The 24,000-nt window shown below is 37.5% G+C and overlaps 1 protein-coding gene across 2 annotated transcripts; it reads left to right on the top strand.

The window, feature by feature from the left end:
- Positions 1 to 2,079: 2,079 nt before the first annotated feature.
- On the top strand, positions 2,080 to 13,110 carry LOC142611078 (cystathionine beta-lyase, chloroplastic). Of its 2 annotated transcripts, XM_075783106.1 has the most exons (14): positions 2,215 to 2,322; positions 3,505 to 3,598; positions 4,357 to 4,525; positions 4,635 to 4,747; positions 5,979 to 6,049; positions 6,157 to 6,248; positions 6,465 to 6,552; positions 6,637 to 6,748; positions 9,302 to 9,398; positions 9,496 to 9,577; positions 10,737 to 10,854; positions 11,369 to 11,476; positions 11,555 to 11,657; positions 12,635 to 13,110. In XM_075783106.1, exons 3-14 carry the CDS (start codon positions 4,474 to 4,476, stop codon positions 12,808 to 12,810), a joined length of 1,212 nt encoding a protein of 403 aa, XP_075639221.1. In that variant the 5' UTR covers positions 2,215 to 2,322; positions 3,505 to 3,598; positions 4,357 to 4,473; the 3' UTR covers positions 12,811 to 13,110. The 2 variants fall into 2 exon arrangements, with proteins under 2 accessions (XP_075639219.1, XP_075639221.1); XM_075783104.1 differs by lacking the exon at positions 3,505 to 3,598 and having other exon boundaries at positions 2,080 to 2,322.
- Positions 13,111 to 24,000: the final 10,890 nt, after the last annotated feature.

Here is a 24,000-nt window from a genome sequence, read left to right as displayed (position 1 = left end):
AAAGTTGTCAATACTTTTTTAATTTTTAAATTTTTTTTTTCCAAAAATGGTTAATTATTGTGTGCCTTTAGAGCATACATTAGCAAAATCCTTCAAAAAATTAGTTATTAATTTTTTTTAAATATCTCTAATTTAATTAACTTATTCTTATTTCTAAATAATAAAAATGAGGTTAAAATCATAAATTTATATAAAAAAAAATAAACCTACCCATGTTTATGAAACTAAACCATGTTCTATAAAATTTCCCCCTATCCCATTACACAACCAAAATCACTCCCACGTTCCTATAAAAAAAAAGACTACCCCATGTTCCTATATTAAAAAAAAAAAAAAGCTTCATTGCATATTAATGATTTAAATAAGTGTAAAATAGTAAAAATAACGAAAATGGCTAACTTGGTCACTCTTACGAAATACAAGTTCAAGTGTGCGTTTAGGACAAGTTGAAAATTTCAACTTATTTGCAATTTTAGCTTATTTTTGCTACTATTCATGGATTTCACTACACTTTTGGTACTATTTACGAATTTCACTATACTATTCAACTAATTTTATATTTATCTACGGTACTTACAGTAAAATGTTTTCAATTTCAACTAAATAAGTTGTTCCCAAACGGACACCGAGATTTTTTAAAAATGGCTAACTTGGTCACTCTTATGAAAAATACAAGTATTAAGGTTCAAGTTGGGTCTAAGAATGGGGCACTTTCAAGGAATTTCTCCCTGTAATAATTTAATATGTGTGGGGCAGGGGGAGTATATACACTCGATAAAATAATCCAATACTCAAAAAGGTTTGAACATTTATGTTTGTTAAAAAAAAGTTGGGTTTGGGGACCAAGTTAGTAATTTAAAAAAAAATCATGAATGTTATTGGTATTAACCCAAACTTTCTAACCCTCTAGAGTAAAGACATCCGCCCATGAGGTTCAAATTTATTTTGTTATTAATTATTATAAAAAATTATCGAGTTTAAAATGTATTTTTTAAACAAAGATATTAGACATCATAAAGTTAAGCTTTTTTTTTTTTACTGAAATCATAAAAGTAAACTTATGTGGCGTTGGATTGTTCTTTATTACATATTCCATAGGCATGGCTTAGGTATGTTTTTCTTACAATAAGTGGGGCAAAGTGATTTAAATCTAAATTTTCCCCATAAAAACTAGGAGACGCCACTAAGACACAGATTCATAGATTGAATCTAATTCCATCTTTATGTTGTGCCATCATGTAGAACCAAACTATTAAAGTTGGAGTTTTTTCTTTTTTTAATAAACCATGCATTTACTCTGTTTATATATAAAATTGCAGTATCAAATGCATGTACTCAATACTAAGTCATTAAAATTATGTATTAAAAAAACATTATTAAAAATATTTAGTATACTAGTAAATGCCATTATTGAGTATTCAAAAGGAGAGCCAATTTATGTCAAATATTGAATGCTCATGTTTGAATTAACAACAAATAAAAAATGTTCAAGCTTGTCTTGAACATAATCCAAGTTTACAAACAATGTTTAAGTTTGAATTCATCAAAAAGTTCAAAAACTTGAGCTTGGCTTGAGTCGTTAGTAAAGCCGAACTCAAGTTCAAACTCTAGCTCAATATTAAGTTCTTGAACTCGATATCCAAAACAAATACATTATCAAGCTCATTTAGTTTGGACTATATGTCCAAACTTTCAATTAATTAAAGGCTTTTTAAAATAAAGTTTATTTTTCAAACCTATATCAAACTTATTACCAAGCCTATGAATTAACTTAAGTTTGACTTGTATTTTATCAAACGTTATTGTTCATCACAAGTCTATTCATGAACAATATTTTATTGAGCCCTATTGGTCACGAATTTGTCCAGGTTCAAACTTAGCTTGCTTATAAACAAACAAAAATAAATGGTTTTTTTTTCATCTAAGTTAGAGTTTGTTTTGAATGACTTGTTTATTTACGCACAAAATTTCCCTCAAAGCAAAAGAGAAAAATCTTGTGTCTTGTTTTGTGTCACCCACAAGCGACACAAAACATTGTGGTCTGCCCACTAAAAACCCAAACAAAACCTCACACGTAGTACTCACCAAGCCCTAGTCTCTAGATGTACCAACCTTAAAATGGCGACTCTGTACATTCATTACCAACTTCAAAGATGAAACACATTACTAGCATTTCTCTTACATTAGCAAAACCCAAAGCCCAAACCCCATAACTTATCAGAAATAAAAACCCTCCATAACTCCTCTTCAATTTTCATGGCTTCCACCTCTTCATTCTCTCTCACCCCATGCTTTTTCCGCTCCACTGATTTCAGCGATCACGTAAGCTTCCCCTCCCTACTCATTCTTTTTCTGCATTACTCTATGTTTGGTTACCGAGAAAAATGCCCGAAAATTTAGTATGAGGAAACTAAGAGGACTGAGGAATAGTAGCCAGAATTTGATTTGATTGCTTCTTCTTTTATTCATTTATTTTTATTGCTATTTAGATGGATAGGCAGAGGGTTAGAGGTTTTTGTTCCATAATTATAATTGTTTTGATTGTTGACTGTACTATTTTAGAACCTGTTTTGTGTCTTACTCTCTGTTTGCTTCCCAAGAAAATGCCGCAAAAAAGTTTTCAATTTTGTGCTGAGATTGTCGTGTTTGAGAAAACTTAACATGAGGAAACTAAGAGGACTGAGGAATAGGAGCCAGAATTTGATTTGATTACTTTTTTCTTTTTAAATTTTTTTATTCTTGCTATTTAGATGGATAAGCAGAGGCTTGGGGTTTTTGTTCCAAAATTATGATTGATTTGATTGTTGACTGTACTATTTTAGAACTTGTTTCGTGTGTTACTCTGTTTGGTTCCCAAGGAAGTGTGTGAAAAATTTTCTATTTTGTGCCTAGATTGTCGTGTTTGAGAAAATTTAACGTGAGGAAACTAAGAGGCCTGAGGAATAGTAGTCAGAACTTGATTTGATTTGATTTTTTTTTGTTTTGTTTTTGTTGTTGTTTCTTGCTATTTAGATGGATAAGCAGAGGTTTAGGGTTTTTGTTCCATAATGATGATTGTTTTGATTGTTGACTGTATTATTTTAGAACTTTTTTTTGTGTTACTCTCTGATTGGTTCCCCAGAAAATGCAGGAAAAGACTAGGAAATGACAAGAAAGTTTTCCATTTTATGATGGTATTGATGTGGTTGAGAAAATTTAATATGAGGAAACTGAGAAATTTTTAGGAATAGCGGATTGTTTTGTGTGTTACTCTCTGTTTGAGTTTTATGCGTCGGCCGAAACTTAAATACAGCTATTTGGATGCAGTACATTAAGTTTATGAATTGAATTTAAATGCGTGGTTGCATTGACCATTGAAGCACAAAAAGTGTTATCTTTTCTAAGAAAAAATAAATCCAATGCAGTTATGGTTTTAAATTTAATTGAGAGCCTAATATGTTGCACCTAAGTCTTACTCTTATGCGTTTTGATTATGATGATTTCTTGTTGTTTTTCTTTGATTAGAAGACAGTTTGGTTGCTGAGAAATTGTGGGAAAGCAGAGAATTTTTTGACATTTTCAAGAATTGGGGTGTACACTAAAACATCATTCATGTTCGGTTGGTTCTCTTAAAACTTGTTTGTGCAGCATTACTTTGTGTCTGGTTCACTAAAAAAATGTAGAAAAGAAAATGGATATTATTTCTTTCCATTTTTTGTACTGACGTTGTCTTGGTTTGGGAATTTTAATATGAGGAAATGAAGAGGTCTGAGAAATAGCAGTCAGACTTTGATTTTTATTTGTATTTTTCTTTTTAGGTGGATGAATGGAGGGTTAGGGTTTCATGCTTTATGATTCTGATTGTTGATTGTTATTTGTCTTTAATGGAAGAATGGATGTTCTCTTTGGTTGTTGAGAATGTGTGGGAAAGCAAATCCATAAACACTTTTGAATTTTTTTTTTTGGGGGGGGGGTGGTACACTATAAAATCCATGCTTAGTTGGAGACAAATGCATTATTTTGTTTATTGAAGTTGCAGTTTTTATATATTAGAAATTTTTGCAACTTTAACTTTAAGTTTTATAAATCTGTTGAGTTCTTTGTAATCACTATTCTGGGTGATTGTTCCCTTTGGTTGTAGAGAAAATGTTGAAAAAGAAAACAGCAAAAATGTTTGGAGGTTTTATTATTTTGGTTCTGGAAATGGAGAAAACTTTAACTGTAAAATTATTTAGAATTAGTTTTTGAAAAATAAAAAAATAGAGAAGAAAAGGTTGGTATTATTATTAATTTTTTTTCCATCCCTTCATGTTGTTTTCTTTAATTTTCAGGAAGTTTTTTTTGTTTTGATTCTAATTCTGATTGGTGGTTGCTCAGGATTTAACTGCAAGGAACTTCTTGCCAAGCTTTGGCTTCAAAAAGACTACAAATTTTAAGGGAAACCAGTTATTAGTTGGGAGGTCATTTAAATTGAATTGCTTGGTAGACAGAGAAATGGATGTCAGCACATCTGCCTTGGTTGATGGTGTTGCAGAGTGCTTAAATGGTATGTGTGGTTGTCATATTGCGGCTATCAAGATATATGATTTTGTTAATTCTATCCAAATTTATGGTTTTTCATCATATTTGTGGTTAATTTGTTTTGTTGGTTGCAGAAATGGAGGTGAAGGAGCCAAGTATTTCAACAATGGTACTGAATTTTGAGAATAAGTTTGATCCTTACGAAGCAATGAGTACCCCACTTTACCAAACAGCTACCTTTAAGCAGGTAATACTTGAGAAATTCTTGCTATTTTTTGTGAATTTGTTTGTTTCTGGTATTCAAGAGAGACAGTTATGAGTTTGACTCATTCAAGAAGTTAAATGCGGGGCCAAACTGTGATTACTTAAATTTTTTTGATAATGTGATATCTTAAATTATATTTATTAAAAAACTTTTGGATATGAACCCTTTTGGGAGAAAGGTTGGGTGGGGGGGGGGGGGGAGGTTTGTATGAAGGACTATTGATGTCATTAACATTTCTTTATTTTTCTACCCAAAAAAAAAAAAAAAAAAATTTATTTCAAACTATTGAGCAATGTTTTTGCTTTAAGGCACAGTGGGTGCTTATGGAAGCAAAAGGTTGGAGATATGTGATATCTGCTTAATTAGTGAAAGGGGAACTGGTGATTTCATCAAATGGTTTAAGTAAGGTGATGGGCGACCTTGCACACTCTCCATTTTGTGTCATCTAGTCTAATTAGTTTATGCCCTTGAAATTGTATTTGTTGTTCATCTTAAGGAGGTTTTCTTGTCCTTCTCATCTAATTTCTTTTCTTCTCCTAGCACACTTGATTTTTTTGGAGGGTGGGAAAAGGTTGGTTCATATATATATATATAATTAAATTGATTTATATGATGTTCTAAGCATGTATATTAACTCTCCCTTTTAAATCTATGTTACATTTTTCATTACTTCTTTGCTGATTCCTTTTTGTTTTCTTTTTTGCTTCTACTTTTCCAAATTCATGCCCAATCAAAGTTGTCAGTGTTTTAAAGCATAAGGATTTTTCTAATTGGACATAATTCAATTGTTGCCCAAACCTTTTCTTTTTCCTTCAAATTTTTAAGGTCTCATTTTCCACCCTTTTATATTAGAGTGTTGGATGTTTAGATCACAAAAATATCTGTGTACTTTTTCAGATGGACTGAACAAAGACTGTTGTGATAATTACTAATTCACTGTTGGCTGTAAACTACAATCATCTTGTAGTTTGTGCCACCTTATTGGCGGGCATGCACCTATGATTGTGCTTGACACATGCACACACACACACACAAGGATTCTGCCTGTAAATGGGTATTAATCATAAAACATGAGATTTGGAACCCATTTGGACTTTGGATGTCTATATATTATAAGAGAAAATGTGCTTATTGGGCATCACACCTATGCATTTATCTGGATTGCCTCAACTATTTTTCTGACTTAAATGGTCTTTAATACTCTGTTATGCAGCCTTCGGCAACAGAAAATGGTCCCTATGACTATACCAGAAGTGGAAATCCTACACGGGATGCTCTAGAAAGGTGAAATTTTTTGTTTGGTATACAAATGCAGTTGAATGAGCTCTCTTAATTTATTTTGTGCCTTTTCTGTTTTATTTCTGATAAGCTTCACCTCTCTGTATTCTCAGCCTTCTAGCAAAGCTTGATAAAGCAGATCGAGCATTTTGCTTTACTAGTGGAATGGCTGCTTTGGCTGCTGTTTCTCATCTTGTCGGAACTGGTGCTTCCCAGTCATTAATGTCTAGTATTTAAGTTTCTTGGTATACATGTATTAGATTCTCAAATTAATTTTCAGTGCTGTCAAATTAGCTGGATTGATGTCCTTTGGGTTTGTAAAATCCTTGCTGATTGTCTAATTGTTGGCTATCTGATTTAATTATTATTTTTAATCTATTTATTTATTTCATTTTATTAATTGCTAAAAGTGTCTTTTTAGGTGAGGAAATTGTTGCTGGAGATGACCTGTATGGTGGTACTGATCGTTTGCTGTCAAAAATCATTCCTAAGAAAGGAATAGTGGTGAAGTTAGTATTCCTTTCTCTTTTTCTTCATATTAATTCAGCTACAACTGATATTGAACATTATAACTCATTGCTTACAATGTGCAGGCGAGTGAATACAAGTGATTTGGATGAGGTTGCATCTGCCATTGGGCCCCGGACAAAGCTTGTGTGGCTGGAGACTCCGACCAACCCTCGACAGCAAATATCTGATATAAGAGTATGATTTCTTGGTTCTAAAATTCTGAAAGTAGGTTATTGACTACCGTATTTGGTTTATTTAATACTGGGACAAGATCGTAGCCAATGAAGACAATAAAATTGTATGACTATTAATCTGCCAAGATTCTGCGTAGTAGCTTATATATTATGTGTGTTCCTGGTAACAGTGTCTTAAATAGGTGGTCAAGGTACCAAGGGACATTGACTTTAAATGGGTTTATTATTTTTGTAATGGTTGTATGCTGCATCCCTCTCACATTGGAGTGGACCCCACAAGTGTGGGGCCCATTTCCATGTGAGAGAGGATGTTGCACGTAACCGTTACACATAATACCACCTCCTTTAAATAGGGTCTTTGCCACAAAGTTACTACCACTTAGTCTTGACCGGTTGTGATAAGACTAAGGATGCATGCTGCTTCCATTTTTTCTGGCTTGTGTTTCTTTAAGCTCTTAAGAGATTCCATATTTCTGGATTTAGATTTTATAAGATCCGAAGAAACAAGATAAAAACATTGACTCTGGTAAGTTTACCACATTGTTCTACTTATCAAAAAAAAAAAAAAAGTTTACCACATTGTTCTAATAAATAGTTATTCAGTTTGATTTTTTGGGTGATGGAATCTAAGATTTGATCTCATAATTGGTTATTCCATGTTTTGTGCTTTGTTCTATATTTCATGTATAAGATATTTTGAGTCTGTGAGGCTAGAATCTAAGAATTCAGATTCATGGCTTGAAAGGTAAACATGTTGCAGATTGTGAACACTGGACGCTTCTTTGTCTCATTGTTGGCTGCATCACTGTGTCATTTTATTTTGTTGGATAAGAAATGTAGCTTATGATCTTTCAAAGGATGATATGATAGGCTTATAATTGTGAATGAGAATCCTCAGCACTCATCAGATTTACTAAGCTTTTGGCAGGGAAATAACGTACAAGCCCTTTAAGGCTCATTATTACTAGACTTCTTATTCAGTAAAGCCTTGCCTAGCTAGAACTTCATGTCACATCAAAGAGAACCATGGAGTCATGCTAGCTGTGGGGGAGCCGAGGACAGAGGAGCCCAATCCGAGGACGAATCTGTCTGATCTTAGCAAAGTAGGGTAAGCAAATTCAAAGGATTGCGCCTACCCGAGGAGAGAGAGAAAGCCAAAGGATGACTAGCACACCTTGTGAATCCCAGGGATAAGAGAAAGGACATTGACGGGAGGAAAGGAGACTTGCGAGGGTGGAAAGAGGAAGCTTCCTGAAAAAGACACCTTCCACAACATTTAATGTTCTGCACCAACCCAATCAGCTGCATTAATGTGGAAATGATCCCTAAACAACAACATCATAGCTAGCAACTCTCTCTCTACCACCTCCAGAAGGGTTCTGATGGGACAAGTATCCTGAAGGATCACTTGAAACGTATAGATGGAGGGTTGGGATACTAGGGAAGGGACTATAAAAGGAAGGGAACCCTCCAGAAAAAAGGGACGGAGAATCCAGAAGAAGTAGCCAGAAAGAAGAACTGAGAATTACCTTGTATAAAACTAGACCCAAACTTATTTATAAGAAAGTGATCCTTGGACTTGCCCGAGGAGGATATTATTCCTGATTATCGTTCTAAGTGCAATCTTTTGTTACTTTGAATTTTACAGTCTTAGACTTGGACTTATTTTTGCATTACACTTGAGTTAGAAACCCACTCTCTTACAAATTCTATTGTCTGGGCTTGATTTGAAGGACAAGGTACCACTACTCTAGGGGGGCTTGGGCCTTTATTTAGAAGCGGTATTGGTTTCTTGATTAATTAGTTGATCCTAGACTCATTCTATATTTCCATCTTTATTGGATATAGGTGTTTTGAGTTTATAATTGAAACATAAAATGGGGATATTAGAGGAGCTTTTGGTCAAGGTAGCATCTACCCTTCACAACTTATTTGGACTCTTTTTAATTTTGAGGTTGAGATTCTTGTGCATCAAAAAGCCTCATGGAATTAGAAGTTTGTGTTCTTGGAGCTGATGTAAGGTGATAATAGTGATAATCATTGTTATCGGCATATAGGAATAAATAGTTTTCACTTATATGTATATATATATATATATATGTATGTATGTATGTATGTATGTATGTATACACACACACTAAAGAAAAATGATTTATACAAAATGAAGAAATTTGTTTTAAGATAGGAGTGGCTTCTATTAAGGAAAAGACAATGGAGAGTCACTTGAGATGGATTGGTAATGTGTAGAGGAGAGCGATAATTTTAGGCATTACACATCTTAGGTTGACTTTACTTGACGGTGGTATTGCATTTGACATAGAACATCATTACTGATAATGTAAAGAGATGCATCTGTAGCTATTTTAAATAATTGGATAAACTTTTACATTTCTTTGTAGCTGTGAATCTTTGTGCCTAGTTGTTGTGATTGGTTTCTTCATGTTTATATGATAGAATTTTCAGAATAGTATTCCTTCTTTCTTTGGGCTGATAAAATCATATAGAAAGTCACTACTTTCTAATGGCAAAATTCTTTTGTGTTGATCTGTTTCAGAAAATAGCAGAGATGGCTCATGCCCATGGAGCTCTTCTGATGGTAGATAATAGTATAATGTCCCCTGTATTATCAAAACCATTGACACTTGGAGCAGGTTATTAACCATCCGCTATAGATGTAAAGTTTTTTTTTTTTTTTTTTTTTGCAATTTTATAATCTTCTATTTTTTAACTGGTCCTTCTTCCTTTTAGATATTGTTATGCACTCAGCTACAAAATTTATTGCTGGACATAGTGATCTCATGGCAGGTGTGCTTGCCGTGAATGGGGAAAGGTAATACCTCTTACTCTGTGCTTTCAGATTAAACATATAGCACGCATCTTTGTGAGTTGTTTTATCTGAACTATTTAATTTTCATTTCAATTTGTTGCCTTATGCCAAAAAAAGAAAAATAATTTCGTTTGTTGGAAAGTTATGAATCAATTTGGAAGTGAGCAATGAACTTGATGTTGATTAAAATAGCACGCTTTCATGCACTTAATGAACTGAACATCTTAAAAAGATAGTTCTTCAAAATTTGTTGAAGCTCTTCATGATGGCGGTCTGATGCAAGGTCCACTCAGTCAGTGAGCACTTAACTCCATGATAAAAAATAGCTTAAAAAACCATTGCTAATTGCTCATCTATGAATAGTATTGTCTAACATCGAGCACACCATTTTGCTGGTAGGAGTTGTTTTTTATGTCTTTGCTTATTTTGCCAATGTTGTTAGAGTGAGTTCTGGCTTTCCTATTTGTGGTCCTATGCATGTGAGTTGCATCAATTTTTTTTTTTTTTTTTGATACTTCAATAGTTACAATAGGGGAAAGGGGGATTTGAACCTGAACGTCTCTATTAGAAACACCAAGAGGTGCCAGATGAGCTATAATGTTGTTCGCTCATCTATGCATATTTATGATGATTTAATTGACAATATGCAATTTGTTGGCAATGGACAAACTGTAATGCAATATGTGGATTAAGGGGATTAGATTCAAATCTGGTCCTTTGACGTCTTAATTTACATGCAAATTGGGCTTTTAGTGGTAAACTATATGCATTGCCCACAGGCCACAGCAGAGCTTTGACCTCAAAAGCTTATTACAGTTACACACCTAAAATTATTAAATCATTAAGCTTATCTGCTACTTAACTTGTTAACTACTGTGCATATGGATGTAACAAATGCATTCTTGAGAGGCTATGGAGTGTGGACCCTAGGTTCAATTTGAAAGTTTCCACTCATGCTTTGACTCCTCTCTCACTCTTGCTCCAAGCTCCACTGTGTGATAAACCTTGTTTTAAACCTGGGTATTATGTGCGGTACTTTGTTATTTTTGGGCAGTCATTTTTCTCTTCTAATTTTTGCATGTTTGTTCTAGTTTAGGTAATTTGGAATTTATTCTTATCACATTTGCTTTTACAACTTCGCCACTGTTCTCATATTTTTCAGCTTGGCAAAAGAATTGTATTTCATACAAAATGCAGAAGGCTCTGGGTTAGCTCCATTTGACTGTTGGATCTGTTTACGGGGGATAAAAACAATGGCCTTACGAGTTGAGAAGCAACAGGTGCTATTTCAAACCTTCTTTAAGTACCTTTTGTACTTTTCTTTCTAAATATTTTATCCAATGATATATGAAATTTTGTTTCTTATGTGGTATTTATTGGATCTCAGCATAATTTTATTACCTCAAATGCTTAGGGCATGTTTGGTACAAAAAATAGAAATACAGAAGGAATTGGAATTGCTATCCTAATCAGTATTCCTGGAAATATAATTGTTATTTCTATTCATTCTTATTGCAGCATTAGAATAGAACATATAATTAGTAAATTTTTTCTTTTTGATGGCTGCAGAATTAGCATTATTGATTTGAGACTTCTTGTTGAAAAGATTCGGTTGGGGTCTTTATCAATTCCTTTGCTTCTAGAATAAAATTTTATTTAGAATCTGGAATTTCATCGTTATCATTTTTGTAGTACATACTGCCTTTGTTCTTCTGCATTGTTTTTCTGTTGCAAGGATAGAAATATGCCGGTGGATTTTCCTATTGAAATTTGATGTTTCCACTTCTTTGGCAGGATAATGCACAGAAAATTGCTGAGTTCCTTGCATCCCATCCACGAGTGAAGGAAGTTTACTATGCTGGTCTTCCTGATCATCCTGGACATGACTTACATTATTCTCAGGTACTGATAGATCTCTGAGATTAATACTGCAATACCAATACCCACTGCTGAAACTATTTATATGTTTACCTCTTCCAGGCAAAGGGTGCAGGGTCTGTGCTTAGCTTTTTGACGGGCTCACTGGCACTCTCAAAGCATATTGTGGAGACTACCAAATACTTCAGCATTACTGTTAGCTTTGGTAATCACTCTCCTACCTGAAGTTCCTGCAAGCCTTAACAGATAATGAAAATGAAAATTTTTGGTTTAACATCAGTTTCTCCAGGGTATCACATGGTTAAGAAAATTGATGGTAAAATTGAAGTGTTCCATCCATCCATCCATCTTGAGTATATATTATGCAAAAAAAATCCAGATTTTTCTCTCCATACTGATTTTTTGGAAAATAACTAACCCAGGCACCAATTAAAAATCTACTCATTTATCCTCTCTCTCTCCCTCTGTCTAACTGTCACTTGGTGCGTCAGTACTATGTGCATTGCATTGCACTTGCTTTGTATGATATCTTGCATGAGACAGAATTATATTTGAAAGTTGGTTAAACTTGCTATTCCAAAAAATAAAAAAGGTTAACATTTATTTCCTTTTAAATTTGAAATTTTATTATATTAATCTTTAGCATTGACAAAACTTTATAAATTTAGATTTAAGGAGATTGTGGACATCTTACTTTGGGGGAAAAAAATCATGTGGTTCTTTACCTATGTAGTTGGAACAATAATTTCTTTTTATCTTGAAGTATACAACTAAATGAGCAGTAGTGATTTCCCATGAAACTGACTTAAACAGCCAATTTACGCATGTTTTTGTGCAGTACTAGTGGTATTGTACTTACGTCGTTTCGTATCTTGTAGCTGGTAAGATATGGATTAACGTGTGATATGTATTGTTTCTCATGCAAAATCTATGACAAGATACTACGGACTTTGGTCCTAATCAGATTCTGAATTAGATTTTTCTATGATCTTTGGTTGTGAATCTCTTGTGACATAATCTTGGTTGAAAATATACCTATATAAAAAAATAATTCTTGGCTAAAAATCAACATGGGATTTACCATTTCCATAAAACTAATTTCGCCTGACCAATTATGAAGTTTGGATTTGATTTTCCGAAAATTTCTTAACCTCTGTAATTGTATCTATGTTTCATTCATAGGGAGTGTGAAGTCCCTCATAAGCATGCCCTGCTTTATGTCTCATGCAAGCATACCAGCTGAAGTGCGTGAGGCTAGAGGTTTAACTGAAGATCTTGTTCGTATATCAGTGGGGATTGAGGATGTAAATGATCTAATTGCTGATTTAGACAATGCTCTTAGAACTGGGCCTCTATAGGTGCTTTTGGATATCCAACCTTTAAGCACTTGGCTGCGACGATGACCTGAATCTGTTTCCAATTGTTAACATACGAATCATATGATTCGTGCTTAAAATTTATAATAGATTTGGGTGCATTATTGTTCTTAGTCTGGGTTGGCCCTAAGAATATTTTTGAGGTTCTTTTGATATGTATTCATAGTTAAGAGAAAAATGCATTTTGGGCCAAATCAGCACCTTAGTTTATACGGTTGTAAACTTGTAAATGCTATTTTTATGTGTTGGTCAAAGCCATCTTTGAGAGTGAATTTTGAGATTTATCCATGACTGCTATTTCCTCTAGACTTAAAATCTCAAATTCCTCTGTGGGCCTAAAAACTGGTTTTTCCTTAATTTCATGAGCTGTGCATGGATTTAATCCAATCCTGAAATGTGGACCTAGGACACATCGTCCTCTTCTGCAAGGCCTTTGTAGTTGTGTATGCCTGTTCTCTTAGGCAGACAAGTGAAATTCAAATGATATTGATGCCATGAGCGATTAAAATTGATTGCATTGTTTCATTTGAGGCCAGTTTCTTGTAATATATATGCCATTTTATAAGCCCTGAATCTCTCTTTTGTCATGAAAGTGTTAATTGGCACGTTACTGGCAAAGATGTCAATTTTGGTCTGGTGACCATTCGGTTTGTCTATTAGAAAAAAAAATTGAAGTATTAAATATCCTGCTGGTGTATCATTTTGGCTTATTATTGATTCATTATATATATATATATATATATATATATATATATATATATATATATATATATATTTATATCAGTATTATAAAATAGATATATCTAACTATTTATCAGGTTTATAATATATAAAAGTTATTAACACCATCCCATCAAAAAATAGAAAATAAAAACACCATCATTTAATAATAATGAGGATTTTTTTCCCATTTGTATTAATAGGTTTTGTTGGCATATCTAATTTATGGTGTTGTAACTTATATATTTTATATGCTTCACACCTACACTAATGGTAAAATTAAATAATTAACAAATATATAGTAAGAAAAGTTAAAAAGAAGAAGAAGAGAGAATAAGGAGAGTACAGGGTGGGAAGGTAGCACCTTTTGTTAATTAATGAATTTATTCTCTCCTTTTCCAAAAAGAGAGGGTAAAATACAAAATTTACTTGTGAGATTTGGGTTAATGTCAAGTGCTACGAAAACTTTTCAAAAATATTCAATTTACTCTCTAAGCATAAATGTTACTTAATACTATTTGAAAATTTCCCTACTTTTGCTTCAATCTCCATCTTTGGCTATTATTTATCTATCATTAATTATCCAAACACTCCATTGTACATATAATTATCAATGAGATTTGTATAGTCAAGATAAACTGTTGGAAGGAATCAGAAGACTTGGAACATGAAAATTTCAAATGGTATTGAGTATTTGAATTCTGAACACCTCTATTGAAATTACCAAGATATTGCAATTGAGTTACAAAGTTCTTGGCACTAGTAAATTAATCTTTACTTTGTTTAGATATGTTTAGTTGATTTAATTAATGGGTTGGTTCATATATATGTGTAATCTACAATGGTTAAATTACTTTGTAATAAGCAAACTTTAAACTATTGACCATTTAATTTTCAAATCGGAGTATAGATTAGAATCTTCTAGAGTCGTTAGGGTAATTTCGTTAAATATTATCTATTCATTTTGAAATAAGTGAATTGAATTTTATCACATAATAATCAATAATTCAAATACACTTGCAAATTGTGATAGTTAAGGTGTGTTTAAATTTGATAACACGAAAAAAATTCAATTCACTTATTTAAAAATAGAGGGATAAAATTATGAACTCCACTATAGAATTATCCTAAATATTTATAGGATTTTAGTTACCATGACTAGTACTGAAAATGATTTTTTCTTTCTTGTTTCTTACCTCTACATTAACATATGTATGGTTTGGAGACTTGGAGGGAAAATAAAAGATAGAAAAATAATGAAGAGAAATATGAGGGACGATAAGAAAAATAATTTGTTTGGTTGATAGAAATTAAAGGAGTAAAAAGAAAATGGAAAGAATGATTTTCCCTTGTACCTACCATTTTTCTTTCCGACTAAATTGAAAGGAAATAAAAGAGAAGAGAGAGTTGCTCATAGGATCCACATCATAATCCATTTCTTTCTTTTCACCTGTAGTGATACACTTACTTATTGTGTACCAATCACAACTTGGTTGCATTGTCCTATAAGACACAAATAATGCTATATTTTCTTAGAAAATATAAATTCAAATTAATCAATTTGAATTCAATAGAAAATTTTAATGTAGTTATTAATTTACATTATACTATCAATGTAAGATTTACATTATAGATTAAAAAAATGTGTACATATTTGCAAAAAATGTACAATATTGTACACATTTATTTAATTTAAGATCTTACAATTATAGTGCAATATAAACCAATAATTATCCTCTAATCTATTACATATAAGGAATTTGGAAAAATGGGCATTTGCTCCAAATTTACAAACTATGCAGTAAACGGCCTATGATTTGAAACTATTTAGCAAAATACCCGTATTTTTGAAACTCGATTTTGAGTTACATTTGTAACTCAACATTAGCAATGTTGAGTTCTATGCATATTTTGCCACTTAATTTTTTTTTGAAAATTTAAGTGAAACTCGACATTGCTAAATATCAAGTTTTATTTAAAAATATACATAGAACACAATTTTGAAGAAATTAAATTTTACAGGGAATTCAAAATTTTTTTAAAAAAATTGAGTTTAAAAAATAGGGGCATTTAAGCATTTTACTACATAATTTGTAAATTAGAGACAAATTTCCTCCCCTAAAGGAATTGTACCTGAGTTTTACATGGATCAAGCTGTATTCATATATGGATTTTGCTAATATGTGTTCTAAGGGCACACAATAATTAATCATTTTTGAAAATATTTTCTTGAAAATTGAAAAAGTATTGACAGCTTGTTCAATTTTTGAGAAAATATTTCTAAAAATAGATAGTTTAAGGTGTGCCTTTAGGACACACGTTAACTGGACCCTTCATATATTTATAGAGAATATAATATATCTTTCATTTCTTTATCTTCTGGGTCCCTCTGTTTGGCCAAATATAGTGTTGTATTATATGAAGACGCAATCATGGTGCATGAGGGATGATGATGCCGAAAATACCACCAGTGAGTTGCAAGCACTCCTCAAACTAAAGCAACACCTGCAAAAAGAAAATAAAGGACCCAAAAGAGAGCACCGGTGTGGTGCCGGCCAAAAACCCTCCGAAGGTCAAGTTAGAATCTTGTTTCTTTAACCCTAGAATGCCAGAGTTAAGAATATTGTGCGTACCTTCATATCTAGGGTTTCTGGGGTATTTATATTGGGTAGAATTGTATTTCTTTTAGGATACAACTTCCCCCTTAAGATCCTTTCCATATAGGAGTCTTCTCAAACGTATGTCGCAAGAAGTCCAAATATGCACGCTTGTGTGGATAAAGCAAAGGTTGATTTAAAACATATCAAATGACACACAACCTAGAATCTTCAATTAATTCGTACATGACGGATACTCAGTTAAACTTAACCGTCATAGTGGCGTCACCTACGGTGTCTATCCGTCTACATGCTCTTCGTCCCTTCGAATTCTATGGGAATACCTATGGAAAGGATCTTGAGGGGGAAGTTGTATCCTAAAAGAAATACAATTCTACCCAATATAAATACCCCAGAAACCCTAGATATGAAGGTACGCACAATATTCTTAACTCTGGCATTCTAGGGTTAAAGAAACAAGATTCTAACTTGACCTTCGGAGGGTTTTTGGCCGGCACCACACCGGTGCTCTCTTTTGGGTCCTTTATTTTCTTTTTGTAGGTGTTGCTTTAGTTTGAGGAGTGCTTGCAACTCACTGGTGGTATTTTCGGCATCATCAGTTGGCGCCGTCTGTGGGAAAGAGAAGAATATCTTCTGATTATTTTAGCCTCGCTCTATTCCTGAGACAAAGAGTTGCATGGCACTCACCCGATCGATGGCAACGAACAACAATCAAGGCGACGAACCGCGCGCCACCGCTCTAGAGAGGCAGGTCCAAACGCTTGCGGCGGCGGTTGAGCGCCTCACTAAGCAGAATCATGATTTGGAAGAACAGTTGCGGCAAAGGACCGCACACCCGAGTGCACCACAGGAAGACCAAGAGGGCGCTAGTCCGGAAGGAAGGAACGCGGAAAGACCTGAGGGCAGCAACGCTCCAACTAGACCCGAGCGACAAGAAACCAATCAACCATCTGCCTTAGTCGCTGTGTCGACTCACATAGCTGCCGAAATGCAGGAGATGAGGGAACGCATGGATGTGATGATGAATGCCCTTAGAGGACGGGTATCCAGCAACTTGGACGACCTAGTCCATAGAATGGATTCACCATTCACAGCGTTGGTGAATTCATGCCCCGTTCCTCCAAAGTTTCGCATGCCCCATGTGGAAAACTATGACGGATCCAAAGACCCGTTGGATCACCTGGAGTCTTTCAGAACCCTAATGCATCTTCAGGGTGTACCGGATGAAATCATGTGCAGGGCTTTTCTCACCACCTTGAAAGGGCCTGCGAGGGATTGGTACAGTAGGCTGACGCCTAATTCCATCGGCACTTTTAAGGAACTAGGCGCACAGTTTGTATCGCACTTTATTGGAAGTCATCGACACAAGAGGTCTATTGCATGTATACTAGGTATTAAGCAACGAGAAGACGAGACATTGAGGTCTTAGATAGCCCGCTTTAATAAGGAATCCCTCTCGATAAATGAGGCAGATGACAAGATACTTGTGGCAGCATTCACGAACGGGCTACGAGAGGGTAAGTTCTTGTTCTCTCTATGCAAGAATGACCCAAAGACTATGTCCGATGTATATTACCGGGCGACGAAGTATATGAACGCGGAGGATGCCTTGCTGGCCAGAGACGACTATAAACCAAGGAAAAGGGAAAGACAGGAAGATACGAAACCAGATAACGGACGAAAAATGGCAAGAACCAGAGATCGACGAGAAGACCGGAGATCCAAACCACCTTCGGGGAGGTTTACGAGTTTCACCCCCTTCACGGCCCCAATTGACCAGGTGTTGATGCAAATCAAAGATGAAGAAACCTTGACGTTCCCGGGCAAATTGAAGGGAGATCCGAACAAGAGGCCACAAGATAGATATTGCCGTTTTCATCGCGATCACGGCCATGATACGATGGACTGTTATGACCTGAAGCAACAGATCGAAGCCCTTATCAGACAAGGAAGGTTGCAGAGGTTTGTGAGGAAGGAGAGAACAGATCAAACCCAGGAGCAGAATCCTAGACGGGAAAACGAACGTCCCAGACCACCGGTAGCAGATATACGGATGATAATAGGGGCAGTACGTCAACGGGGTCGTCTAAAAAGGCCAGAAAGACCTATTTACGGACGGTATAAAGTGTCCAGTCGACGGGCTCTTCACTAGAAAGAATGCGACGGAACGGCTCCAGTATCGAGTTTTCTGAAGAAGAGGCCCGTCGCCTTCACCACCCCCATGATGATGCGCTTGTGGTTAGTATACAGGTAGGAGACTTCAACGTCCACCGAGTTCTAGTGGACAATGGGAGCTCAGCAGACATCCTTTACTACCCTGCGTTCCAGCAGATGGGGATTGCAAAAGAGCGCCTGATCCCGGCATGCACGCCCCTCGTTGGCTTTGGGGGAACCCGGGTCCATCCCTTAGGATCCGTCACATTGGCGGTGACAGTAGGAGACTACCCACAACAAATAACCAAGGATGTTTCCTTTCTAGTGGTTGATTGCTCCTCAGCATATAATGCCATACTCGGACGACCCATTCTCAACGCATGGAAGGCCATCACTTCTACCTACCATCTGATGATCAAGTTTCCCACTGAACATGGAGTTGGAGAACTGCGCGGAAATCAGGTGACTGCACGGGAATGTTACATGGCCATGATGGAGATGGATGACCATGTACAGGCAATGAACATCGAAGAACAGAGAATAGTGGCAGAACCCATGGAGAAATTGGAAGAGGTACAACTAGATGATTCGAAGCCCGACCGAACCACCAGGATAGGAACCTCGGTCGACCAAACGGTTCGACATGCCCTCCTACTGTTCCTCAAAGAAAACCAAGACGTGTTTGCATGGAGCCATGACGACATGCCGGGAATAGATCCGGCAATCATAGTCCATAAATTGAACGTGTCACCTTTGTTTTCTCCAGTTCGACAAAAGAAGCGCGTGTTCGCCCCCGAAAGGGATCGAGCCGCAACAGAGGAAGTGCAGAAGCTACGGGAAGCAAACTTCATACGAGAGGTGTACTACCCAGAATGGCTGGCAAACGTGGTAATGGTCAAGAAATCAAACAGGAAGTGGAGAATGTGTGTTGACTTCATGGATCTGAACAGAGCATGCCCTAAAGACAGTTACCCACTCCTGCACATTGACACCTTAGTGGACTCCACCGCGAGACATGAATTGATGAGCTTCATGGATGCCTTCTCGGGGTATAATCAAATCAAATTAGATAAAGGTGATCAAGAGAAAACGTCATTTGTGACAAGCCAGGGGCTTTTTTGCTACAAGGTGATGCCGTTCGGGCTCAAGAATGCGGGAGCCACGTATCAACGATTAATGAACAAAATGTTCGCGCACCAAATTGGTAGAAATGTCCAGGTCTATGTGGATGATATGTTGGTGAAAAGCGCAAAGGTGTCCGATCATCTGAGGGACCTCCAGGAGACATTCGACACTCTTCGGACGTATAGAATGAAGCTGAATCCAAGCAAATGCGCATTCGGAGTTACTGCTGGAAAATTCTTAGGATTCATGGTGTCCCAGCGGGGCATTGAAGTCAACCCAGAGAAAGTGAAAGCGATTATGGAGTTATCTCCTCCGAGGACGGTAAAGGAAGTGCAAAGCCTGACAGGGAAGATAGCAGCCTTAAATAGGTTCGTATCGAGAGCAACAGACAAGTGTCTCCCTTTCTTCAAAACGCTAAGGAGATCTTTCGAGTGGACGGACGAATGCCAAAGGGTATTTGAAGAGTTAAAGGCATATCTTTCTGCCCCGCCATTGCTTAGCCCGTCTATGCCGGGGGAGGAATTATTCCTGTACCTTGCTGTTTCATCGGCAGCGGTAAGTGCGGCTCTCATCAGAGAGGAAGGGAAGATACAGAAGCCCGTGTACTTTGTAAGCCGGGCGCTACGAGGCGCAGAGGAGAGATACCCACGGATGGAGAAACTCGCCTTCGCACTCGTAACTGCAGCTCGAAAACTGAAGCCATATTTTCAAGCACATACAATAATAGTCCTGACGGATCAGCCCTTGCGGAGAGCAATGAACAATCTTGAAACTACCGGACGGATGGCTTTATGGGCTATCGAGCTGAGTGAGTACGATATCCAATACCAGCCACGAACAGCTTTGAAAGGACAAATACTGGCAGACTTCATCGCGGAATTCACTACACCTGACGAGAAGGGGGCAGAAGAGACGCCCACATGGAGAATTCACATAGACGGATCCTCAAATAAGCATGCAGGAGGAGTCGGGGTTGTACTCCACACCCCGGAAGGAGATAAGGTTGAATGCATGATCCGTCTGGAGTTCCCCACTACAAATAACGAAGCGGAGTATGAGGCCCTGGTGGCAGGATTGGAACTTGCAATAGCGGCCGGGGCCAGGAAGGCAGTAGTCTACTCCGATTCTCAAATCGTAGCCAGCCAAGTTAATGGGAGCTATGATTGCAGGAATGAACGAATGAGAAGGTACCTCGGAGAAGTGAAGGGTCTAACGGGCGACCTCCAATTCACGATAGCTCAGATCCCAAGAGAAGAGAATCAAGAGGCGGACCGACTCGCAAAGGCTGCTTTGGCCGAACCCATGATCGCTCCAGAACAGGTATTGTCCTTCGTCTAACATTCATCACTACTAAATAACGTTCGAATGCAGGAATTAAGCACTAAGGACGATTGGACGGTTCCAATTGTGGCGTACCTTAAGGACGGCAAGCTGCCAGACAGTAAGGTAGACGCAAGGACATTGAAGGTTAGGGCTGCCCAATTCATACTGATTAAAGTCATCCTCTACAAAAGAGGATTCTCCCGACCATATCTAAGATGCCTGGGCCGTGATGAAGCAGACTACGTGATGAGGGAAGTTCATGAAGGAATTTGTGGAAACCACTCGGGATCAAGGTCTCTGGTACACAAGCTACTCCGAGCAGGGTATTACTGGCCGACAATGCAGAAGGATGCCCATATGTACGTTAGAGCCTGCGATAAGTGTCAACGGTTTGGCAATCTTATTAGACAACCAACGGAGGAACTCACACCCATGACGGCCCCATGGCCGTTCGCGCAATGGGGGTTAGACATCATGGGTCCATTTCCAATAGCGGCAAGACAACTGAAGTTCTTGGTAGTTGGTATCGACTACTTCACCAAGTGGGTGGAAGCAGAAGCTCTTGCTACTATCACGGAGAAAAACATTCGCAACTTTGTATGGAGAAGTTTTATTTGCCGATATGGGATCCCGAGAGTGCTCGTTTCGAATAATGGGAAGCAATTCGACAACGATGCGTTCCGAGACTTTTGTTCTCAGCTGGGAATCAAGAATCACTACTCGTCGCCCGCTCATCCACAAGCCAATGGATAAGTTGAAGTCACGAACCGGTCCTTGTTAAAGATCATCAAGACCCGGCTCGAGGGGGCAAAAGGCATATGGCTAGACGAACTACCAAGTGTGCTATGGGCGTACAGAACAATGGCAAGAACACCAACAAGAGAGACACCTTTTCGATTGGCGTTCGGTACTGAGGCCCTCATACCGGCAGAAATAGGATTGACGAGCTACCGCGTGGAAAACTATGACGAGAGCAAGAATGTTGAAGCATTACGTCTAGAGCTTGACCTTGTAGATGAAGTCAGGGCAACAGCAGCCCAGAGACTGGCGCGGTACCAAGACATGATGGCAAAACATTACAACTCCAAGGTTCGGCACCGGGACTTTAAGGTTGGAGATCTAGTGTTACGAAAAGTGCTTGGCGCTACGAAGGATGCATCCTTGGGAAAGCTGGGTCCTAACTGGGAAGGCCCGTACAGAATCATCTCATGGCGCAGGAAAGGAACGTACTACTTGGAGACATTAGACGGAAGGAAGTTGGGCCATCCCTGGAACACGGAGCACCTGAAAAAGTACTACCAGTAGTGCAGCAGTCACAAGACGATACTGCCTTATTTTCAGTTTAAATTTAGACAGTCATAGCTTTTACTTTTTAGAACTCAAGTTTTCTTTTACATTGACAATTTGGTTTGTTGAGCTTATGAGAGGAATTTTTATTTAGAAAATACGAAATGCATGCTGTTGAAAAACCTACTAATCCACAAAGTGGACGGATCATCCCAAAGGGATGACAAACCTACAAGTCCACAAAGTGGACGGATCATCCAAATGATGAGAATCTACAGGTCCACAAAGTGGACGGATCACCCAAAAGGTGAAGAGTCTACGAAGTCCACAAAGTGGACGGATCATCCAAAGGATGAAAAACCTACAAGTCCACAAAGTGGACGGATCATCCAAAGGATGAGAATCTACAAGTCCACAAAGTGGACGGATCACCCAAATGGTGAAAAATCTACAAGTCCACAAAGTGGACGGATCACCTAAATGGTGAAAAATCTACAAGTCCACAAAGTGGACGGATCATCCCAGAGATGAAAACCTAAGTCCACAAAGTGGACGGATCATCCCAAGGATGAAATTCTACTAGTCCACATGGTAGACGGATCATCTGAAGGATGAAAATTTTACAACTCCATAAAGTAGACGGACCGTACAAAAGATTAGAAAACCTATTTCACAAAGTGGACGGGTAGCAAAAATACATCTGAAAGTCCAAACAAAGGACGGACGTCTAAAACTTTTCACTGGAGACAGGTTACCAAAATAAGATAAACATGCGACGGATAATAATCAAAGCAAACAAGCGATAAAAGATTCCATAAGTTAAAATGTAAAATTACAAACGACGGTTCAACAAGTTTGTTTACAACGGCAAGAATTTTTTATAAAAATTTTTACAAGTACTATGCATTCTTTTGCGAGTTATCAATTTGACCGTCGTCTGGCTGACTTGGAGGATGGGCTTGACCTTCATCAACTGGAGCCGTGACGGCAAACACTTCATCGGTACTCTCTGACCTGACGAATTGTGCAAGTGTTTGCCCTTGAGCATCGATTGAAATATGGGAAACGTCCAAATCAGGATACGACGACTTCACCTGACGGATGGCGTCGTCGAATCCGTTAGCGAAAGAACACCCAAGCTCTGACAGGAGGAGGTCGGAGTCACGATACTCCTGGACGGCTATCTCTTTCGCGTTATTGAATTTAGACTTTGTCTCCGTCAACTCCTTCTCTTTGTCCTTCAAAATCTCGCGCAAGTGTTCATTCTCCTTTTCCACCTCCCCTCTGACTTGCTCCGAGTATTTGAGCTTTCTGTCCACATTGATCTTGTAGGTCTTCAGCTCTTGCAGCTCATCCTCCACTGTCTGGTTCTTCTTTCTCAGACGGTCCATGGTTGTCTCATGATTGAGACAACGGCCAAATAAGCCTTTCATCATCAACATGGCCTGGAAGCAAAATACAACGTTATGGTTATAACGGGTGAAAAAGAACTTAGCAAAACTAGTAGACGGATTCAAAGTTACCTGTGCAAGGGTGAAAAGGCCCGTCTCACCCATCGCCTCCATTGTGTGGTTGCCAAGGTCCGCGTAATCGTCAGCTGTCCACATGGACGATATCTTTTCAAGGGCATAGCTGGAGTCTTCCCGAAAGAGAATGAGTGGTTTCTCCACAGTAGGGACGGGACCCTTCATCAAGCCTTTGCCCTTTCCATGCTTGACGGGTGTTTTCTCGGCTCCCAGTGCCACGACGGGCTCTGGTGTGGTCTTTTGCTTCTTTGGAGGACGGTCTGTTTTTTCATGTTGAGTTCTTTTTGACGGTACAGGTGGGACCGTCCCCTTTGTTTGACCTCCCTCCTGTTTCTTCTTCGCTGCCTGTTGTTTAATGAAGGCTCTCCTCTTAGCGGCGTCCATCTCTGCAAATCAAAGACGGATGAGGAAGGCCAGGT

This window comes from Castanea sativa, chromosome 9 (assembly GCF_040712315.1).
Source record: "Castanea sativa cultivar Marrone di Chiusa Pesio chromosome 9, ASM4071231v1".
NCBI classification, from domain to species: Eukaryota; Viridiplantae; Streptophyta; class Magnoliopsida; order Fagales; family Fagaceae; genus Castanea; species Castanea sativa.
The sequence above is the reverse complement of the archived record's forward strand: the minus strand, read 5'-3'. Positions and strand labels throughout refer to the sequence as shown.

What these genes read in the sequence shown, in the direction of transcription:
- LOC142611078 (XM_075783104.1), top strand. Translation starts at nt 2,257, where the DNA reads ATGGCTTCCACCTCTTCATTCTCTCTCACCCCATGCTTTTTCCGCTCC. An exon ending in TGTTGCAGAGTGCTTAAATG is followed by an intron (nt 4,526 to 4,634) that starts GTATGTGTGGTT and finishes TGTTGGTTGCAG; the next exon opens with AAATGGAGGTGAAGGAGCCA. An exon ending in AAACAGCTACCTTTAAGCAG is followed by an intron (nt 4,748 to 5,978) that starts GTAATACTTGAG and finishes TCTGTTATGCAG; the next exon opens with CCTTCGGCAACAGAAAATGG.